Here is an 8319-nt window from a genome sequence, read left to right on the forward strand (position 1 = left end):
AGCCTCTGGTCTAGTTGGGAAGAAAACATAACACAAAGGACCAAGGGGAATTGGATGAAACAGATGAAAATCAAGAGCTGAGTTCTCAGTGGGGACTTTAGAGGAGATGAACTATAAATCCTAATATTCCCAGCGGCTGTGACCAGCAGCCAACCCACGGCCATTATGCAGATCTGCAGAAGCAAGTTGGGGAACTAGACGTTGAACCTATAATCATAACGTGGGCATTAAAACCTCAGGTGAAACTGCTCGATGGGGAAAGTGAGTTGATTCTCATCTCCAGCTTAACTTTTTTACCAGCCGACTTCCTGCAATGATTCTAGAAGCTTCTCTCATTCTCACTGAACGGGAGTTCCGCTTGGCCTAGAACTGTACTGCCCACGAAAAACTAAAGGTACAGACACTCCTCTACCACCGCCAGCTGCCACCACCTCACCACCTCTTGGCTTCATGTCTAAATGTGCTCGGGCCAAGGGAGTCGTACCACCCCAGCTGGCTTGGCCAGTCATTCTTCACACACTGATTCAGCACCTCTCTTAGAAAGGCAGTCTAAAGGATGTGGGCCTCCTGGGGTTTTGTCTCTTCATTACAGGCACCCCCTCTTAGGTTAAGACTTAACAGAAAGAGGGCGGGGTAGTAGCCTCAGTTCAAACCCCTCAAGCTAGGTCTGCGCTGGACAATAAGCTCGCTTTGCAAGGAAAAGTGAGCACCCTCAGCTCTGCCCCTCTCACTGAGAGTCATTTCTTAGACCCCTTGGGCCTCATCAGGATGGATCACTATCTCTTCACTGATCTGAGGAAACCCTGTGAGGACATGAGGTTTGCACCCCAAACTCAGGTTGCAGGTAACTGAGGAGGGTTGAAGCTGGGCTAGGTGTCCCCGAGCACAGCCTGCTCTTGATATTTTAAGTTCTTATCTAAATGCTCTGTGAATGTCCACTTTGTTTCATTTGCCTCTCAAAACTATCCAGAGAGCTAAGCAATGTGAACACAGACCTCATAATCCACATCCAGCTTGGCGGAGAGGGAATCGAACTGTAGACACAGACTGCCAAGGGTCTTCCCAGAAGCCTGGACTCCAAGAAGGACGGACGGGCTTACCTGGCTCTCTTTCTTTCCTGCAGATTCCGGGCGCCCTTTCCTCGCAATGATCTCAGTTGTGGAAAAGAAAACACAGCACCTTCCCGAGGCAGTGACATGTCCGCTTCCAGGCCAGGCTGAGACTTCAAGGCCAGCCCTGGAGACTCACCTCTACACCGCCCCCTGGCCTAGCCACTGGCACACTGTTCAAAGTGATCGAATCAAGTCGGGAATTCAGGGAAATAGAAGCCAGAATTTGGCCAGCCCTGATGGCGCCCCCTGTTAGTCTGCCTTAAACCTGAATTCCAGGTGCCCTGGCTCGCTGGGCTGCGGGTCCCCTATGGGAGAGGAGCCTCGTATGCCATGGAAGCTGCGGGCCGACACAAAGTTTCACCTCCTTGGAATGCCCGTTTTTCGGTGTGTGTGTGTGTGTGTGTGTGTGTGTGTGTGTGTGTGTGTGTGTACACGTATGTATGTATAGCACTCTCCCACTAGTGAGAGTAGTAATGACGACATTATCAACTCTCTTTCAACACTACCCACTTCCCCAAAAGCTAGGAGCTGGGGCTTGGAGCTTTGCGACCTTGGGTGGTGGGTCCTGGGTGGTGACGGGGTCTGCAGGCTCCTTTCAGGCTGCGCACGGGACGCAGACACCGGGAAAGTCTGGATCTCTGGGATCGGGGGAGGGGGCTGGGGGCTGGGGCTCGAGGAGAGCCTGCGGTTCCGGGGCCCCGATGGCTCTGGGTGCCCGGAGAGCCCCGCCCGCGGCGCTGGGGGCGGCGGGCTACTCGGAGCCGCCTCCTCCGCAACTTTCTCAATCGCTCCGGGGTGAGAGAGGCGGGGTGAGGGGTGCGGTTAAAAGGCGCCGCGGCCGACAGGTGTCCAAGATCGCAGCGCTCTGCGCGCTCCGCTCGCCCGACTCGCAGCCGGTCGGCGGCGCTCCCGCCTACAGAGCGCAGCCTCGGCCGGGACCAGCGGCGAACCAGCTCCGGATCAGCCCGCGAGCCACTCCGGACCAACCCAGGACCAGCCCGACACCCACTCCGGACCAAGCCGGGACCGGCCCCGCTACCCACTCAGGACCTGCACCTTCCAGGCAACAGCGCCTTGCGGCTTCTCGCCAGCCAGCGCCGCGCGCTCCTCGGGACACAGGTGCGACAGCCGATCCGCGCCCCCGAGTCACAGCAGTGTGGCCCGCGCTTGATCGCGACGCCCCGCAGCGGCTGGAGCTCGAGTCTCCGCCGGTAGGGACGCGTGAGGTGCGAGGCGAGGTCCGGGCCACCGCGGTCCTGGGAAACAGAGGCCGGAACGCACTGACTGCGCCGTCCCCGCGGGGCACCGCCACCGCGGATAGGGACCCAAGCCGCGGACGCGTTTCTGCGGCTGGAGCGGCTGGCCGGGCTCTTGGACCCGGCTGCTCCCGCCGTGCTCGCTGCTGCGCACAGGACAGGAAGCGTCCGCACAGCCGGAGCGGGGAGGTCCCGCACCTCGCGGGGCGGGGAGGGACGCGGGGGACAGGCCGTTCCACGCGCGACTGCGACGCGTTGCCAAAGTTCCTTTGCTAGAATTTCCCCGAGGCCTCCTGGCTGCGTTGTCTGCCGCCATTGAAAGTTTTTTTTTTAACTAACCGAAAGCTTAGCAGGAAAACTCGGTTTCATTTGTTTAAGCAGGAGGCCTCCGTGGGAAGACACTGACCTTTACCACCTAAAGCACTGGGGTGACGCGGGCGACCGCCCAAAACGTGCGTCGGTAGCCGCTCCCTCGAGCTAGGGGACCCCAGCCTGCGCTTGAGTGGTGATTTTGATTGCTTTTCGTTTTCCTTAAACGCTTTTTAAGGGTTTGCGTTCAGGTGGGGCTCTGCAGCTGGAAGTCCAGACAGACTCGCAGATGGTGTGCTACTGGGAAACGTGTCCATCGGGACTCTTGCATCAGCCCCTCCGTTCTGCCTCACTGGAAGGGAGCACAAGCCTAAATGGGACGGATTGCCCGGGTCTCTGGGACTGTCCTGAGAAGCCTGGCGCAGCCATAGCTCCGTTTACCCGGGAGTCCTTTGGAAACTCTGGGCTAAGTTAGTTACAATTGTGAGAAAGGTAGAGGGTGAGGTGGGCACAGCGTCTGGCGGTGTTCCGCCAGCTCCCCAAAGTACCCTTCAAGGCAAATAAGGGTATTTATAATATATCCATAATATTATATATTAATATAACATATTACATATATAACAAATAAGGAGAAGCTCCCAGTCTCCTTTTCGGGAGCTAATGATTGACGGTCCCGCACACTCTGGCAACGCTCCAGGCGATCTGCAGTGACCCAGGCCTGGTAGGGACCTGCCTGTGACCTCCCTAGTCAGAGGCCAGGAGATCACCTCCTACACCACAGTTGAATATTGACGATTTCACCCTGCTGGCTCAGTACTCCAAGCCCCTTGTGAGGTCAAATTTTAATCTCTCCCTCGTCTTGGAATGGCCATTAAGACAAGCAGCTGCAACCAGATGTGCCGGGGTCCACACCTATTATGACCCAGCTACTTGGTTTTCTCTTGGAGTTTTTTCCTGGTCTTGTTTATTCAATCCTGTGAACCTTTTTCCCTAAATTTTTTTTTTTTGGTTTGGTTTTTGTTTTGCTTTGTTTTTCTCTCTTTTGGTGTTTTGTTTTTTGTGTGTTTGTTTGTTTGTTTTTTGCAGCCCAAGTTTTCCTCAAGTTAACACAATCCTGCCTCTGCCTTCAGAGTTCTGGGATTATAGATGTGTACTAACCCCAGCTTCGTGGAGTTAGAAGCCTACCAGGGTAACAGAAAAATCTCAAACTCAACAAATACTTTAATTTTTATAAACAAGTGAAAATTTTATTGTGAAGTTTATTTTTCCCAATTGACAATAACTGGGCTAGTCTGTGGATGCTCTAGGCAGGCGAAGGCACATACCCCACTCACCTGTGAGTTCTGTATTTTGGGTCAGGTCTGTGGATGTTTCTTTCAGTTCGTGTCCTGATCTCCACTCAGCAAGTGGACATGAACTTAGAAGGTCGAATTCCAATCTGATTGTTTTGTTAAACAGAACACTGTTGCTTTCAATACTTCTGCTTGCTGGGGGCAGACTACATGGAGCTGTGAGACTGTTCAAAGGACAACCTGCTTCCCTAAGGGACTCGGAACAGTCTAGGTATAAATGGGTCAGGGCTGAACCTGCTCAGCCACTGTTTCTTCCTGTGTGTTCCCATTTTCCAAGTTGGATGGGACCAGTGTACGCCAGCTTCCCATGGCCCCAACTCCTCTGACCAAGACACAGTTGAGTGGGTCCCACCAAGACCTTGGTGTTCTGCAGCAGCCACCATGGGCATGGCGGGGGACTTTCACCCTGAGCCTGCGTAGCTCACTAGGAAACAGGATACAGCTTGCCTACAACAGGGGGCAGGATGCTTTTAAGCGAGAGCAAGAGGATTCATTACAGCTTGGAAGGGGTGTAAAGCAAGTGACTCATCAGGACAGCAGGAGGGAGGGAGGGATCCTGTCAAAAGAGGGCTTGATTGTGACAGACAGGGCGTAGCTATGAATCAGAGAGGACAGTTCCTTCCCTGGGATGAAATAGAAGGGCATTGGTTCGTGAATGCTCATCCAGGGCACAGTCAATACACACCTCTTCACCCAAGGCAACTTTGCTTCTGGACTGATGGTCAGAGCCTTGGACCAGTAGCTGGGGAACCACTGAGTTAAATTTCCTGCCACTTTTCATAATTATTTATTTTAGAATCACGTCAGAGTTGAAACTATAGTCCACAGTAGCAAAGCTCACTTGCCACACACATCCCAACAGTACGGAGCATTACCCAAACAGTTCTAACTGGACAGCAGAGTCTCCAACCTGCATGTAAAAACCTAAGTGCAGAGACTTTTTTTTGGACCCTATTCCTCTTACACAGAGGTGGAAGCAAGCTTGTAGTGAAAGGTTAAGCTGAGGAATCTCAAATGTAAATGTAACCATTAGTAAAGACAGATCACCCTTGCCTCCCAAGCCCATGCATATGACAATATTTTGAAGAAATGGCTTCAGCCTGGAGACTGCAGGGAAACTGTACTGGGTCACATGGAGCTTCACAAATTCTGTCATCCGAACTGGGCAGCTGTGCCTCTTAAGGTGCAGTTGGTCCAAGCTTTGGTCTGTCACTGTGAGACACAGCAAAGCTTGGTGCTGCCAACACAGCCCTTTGAGTGACCTGTGTGGAAACTCAGTTCTGCCTTTAGACTAACAAGTACTTTGCTTTGGTGCACCCCTGTGTACCCACATCTTTTTTATGTGCTAGAGGCTGGATGAATCACTCAGGTGAACAAGTGTCTTTTAGAGAACTGTACTTGAGAGCACACAGACACGTTAGAGATGGTTTGGGAACGACACACTTAACCCTATAGTAAAGTAAAGTTGTGTTGTCGCCATCCTGGAGGAGACTGTGCCCAGAACAGGGCTCGGACCTGGAGGCTGGCCAGACCAGTGAGTGACACCTGTCTTGTGTTCCTTTGTCGTTTCTAGTGCCACCCACCCAGAGGACAAGATGGATTGGGGCACGCTACAGAGTATCCTCGGGGGTGTCAACAAACACTCCACCAGCATTGGGAAGATCTGGCTCACCGTCCTATTCATTTTCCGCATCATGATCCTCGTGGTGGCCGCAAAAGAGGTGTGGGGAGATGAGCAAGCCGACTTTGTGTGCAACACCCTCCAGCCTGGCTGCAAGAATGTGTGCTACGATCACTACTTCCCCATCTCTCACATCCGGCTCTGGGCCCTGCAGCTGATCTTCGTGTCCACGCCAGCCCTCCTGGTAGCCATGCATGTGGCCTACCGGAGACATGAAAAGAAAAGGAAGTTCATGAAGGGAGAGATAAAGAACGAGTTTAAGGACATTGAGGAGATCAAAACCCAGAAGGTCCGTATCGAAGGGTCCCTCTGGTGGACCTACACCACCAGCATCTTCTTCCGGGTCATCTTCGAAGCTGTCTTCATGTATGTCTTTTACATCATGTACAATGGCTTCTTCATGCAGCGTCTAGTGAAATGCAATGCTTGGCCTTGTCCTAATACAGTGGACTGCTTCATTTCCAGGCCCACAGAAAAGACAGTCTTCACGGTGTTCATGATTTCAGTATCTGGAATTTGCATCCTGCTTAATATCACAGAATTGTGCTATTTGTTCATTAGATATTGCTCAGGAAAGTCAAAAAGACCAGTTTAATGCATTGCCTGGCTGCTAGAGCCAAGACGGAGGGAAAGGATCAGGCAACCTGTGCTTAGTTGTCAAAGCTCAGCCACCAGCATTTCCCAAGACAAACATTCCCATCTTAAATGCCACCATTTGAAGTCCCTGTAGGTCTCCATGGGACTCCAGAGGCCTCTATGGGACTCCCTTCCCCCAAAGCTCCCAAACAAAGGCCCAATTCTATGCCTGCATTAATCGGTTCTAAAGTTAGTTCCACTGAGACTCCGGGCTGGTAGCGACTATTCTTGTAGGATACATTCACAGTTTAAACAAAGGATCTCACATTGTTTCTCTTTCTCTGAGGACAGGAGAGATGAGTCCAGTCCTGAGGAAGGTGCCCAGAAAGTTCACTGGGCCTCCCTTAGGGTATCCTTCCCCGAGTTGCCCCCAGTTAAAGGAAAAGAATCTCCACTCTTACTTGCTTTGATAGTTTAAGTCTGCAGTAATGGACAAAGTTATTTAATGCTTCAAGCGCTGTGTCCATTTTTTTTTTTTAATGAAAACCTTAAAATAAGATAGGTTCTTTTGTTCTCAAAATGATCTGGAAACCATTACACATTCCTCCTATTTCAAAGGTTCAGTTTGTGATATGAACACAGTGTGTACTCAGATTTCACAAGGTCTTTAGAACGTTGGCCTTTGGTTACGGGAAATCTGCAGCGTGGCTGAGAGGCCACCTACGGTATCCACCATCGGTGTGTTGAATACAGCGCAACACATCACAACCTGTCTCAAATGAGACAAACTGGAAGCTTTTTGTGCTGGCTTCTGACCAGAAGGGGGCCTCAATTTAAAAATTCAAGTGTCATTTTGCGTAAGAGACAGATAGGATATGCCAACAACTGCCACCTGCTATGAGCCTAACTCAGCCCCTCCCTCCTGACATTTGCCGACTCTGTAGCTGTGGGGTGTGGCAGCCAGCATCAGAAGGCATCAACTTCATGAGTGCGCTTGGGAGTTTCACTGTCGTGGTATAATTTAAGGGTGCAGAAACAAAGTGGGGTGGAGGCAGGGGGTTAACTATTTTCAGAGAACCAATGGAACTTCCAGACTCTAAATTCTGCCGATTAAAACTGAATTTTTCTACTTTGAAAGTCTGTTTGCTTCCCTCTTCAGCATTGGCTTTCTTAACTGGAAACAGAAATATGGATATTTGGAAAAAAATAGGAACTAGAGTTTAGGTCAATAGGAACTAGAGTTTAGGTTAATATGTTACTCTCCTAGGGCAAGTTGAACCTTAGCATTGCCATTATGCTTAATGTCTTTCCCACAAGATGGCACTCAACAACTCCAAGGGGGGACACTTCTTACTGCCAAGCACGGCACTGGGGAGCCATTTTGTAACAATAAATAAGAGTTGTGGTTTCATGCTTGTCACTGAAATAATTTTGTAAACTCTTATATGTCATTTATTAAAATATGATTATTTTGTATACTTTAAAATTAAACAAGGTTTTTAATAGAATACCAAATTTTAACATAATCGATAGTCTTTTTTTTTCTTCTTTTTTTTGGTTTTGCTTTGTTTTGTCTTTGAGACAGGGTCGCTCTATGTCACCCTGGCTGCCCTAGAACTCACAGATCCACCTGCCCCTGACTCCCGAGTGTTGAGATTAAAGGTGCCCACCACCATCCTCAGCTATAATAATCCGTGTACACATATATTTCATAGTTTATATTTGGCAGCATCCCCTGAGTGTGTTCACGGGTTACACTCTCACTGTCCTGAGATTCTTCTGCCCTAGTTACAGAAAACTCCCGGCGGCTAGAAAAATTGGTAAAGAGGGAGGGCCAGAACATGGCTGCCCAAATCCTTAGCACCTCTAAGGGGCTCAGTGAGCCCCATCCTCAGGCCTGTAGGTGTGGGCGTTGGAGCACAGCCTTCAGAATGCTAAGCTGCAGGGACAGGATCAGTCTGGCTTCTAGAAGTACCAGAAGAATTCAGTTTAAGAGGTTCTTGGGCCCAGCATGTAGTTGTTGCTAAAACACC

The 8319-nt window shown here is 50.5% G+C and overlaps 1 protein-coding gene across 1 annotated transcript; it reads left to right on the forward strand.

The window, feature by feature from the left end:
• Positions 1-1971: 1971 nt before the first annotated feature.
• Positions 1972-7812, forward strand: Gjb2 (gap junction protein beta 2). Its single transcript, XM_028870421.2, has 2 exons — positions 1972-2231; positions 5603-7812. Exon 2 carries the CDS (start codon positions 5625-5627, stop codon positions 6303-6305), a length of 681 nt encoding a protein of 226 aa, XP_028726254.1. The 5' UTR covers positions 1972-2231; positions 5603-5624; the 3' UTR covers positions 6306-7812.
• Positions 7813-8319: the final 507 nt, after the last annotated feature.

Source organism: Peromyscus leucopus, chromosome 9 (genome assembly GCF_004664715.2).
Source record: "Peromyscus leucopus breed LL Stock chromosome 9, UCI_PerLeu_2.1, whole genome shotgun sequence".
NCBI lineage: Eukaryota > Metazoa > Chordata > Mammalia > Rodentia > Cricetidae > Peromyscus > Peromyscus leucopus.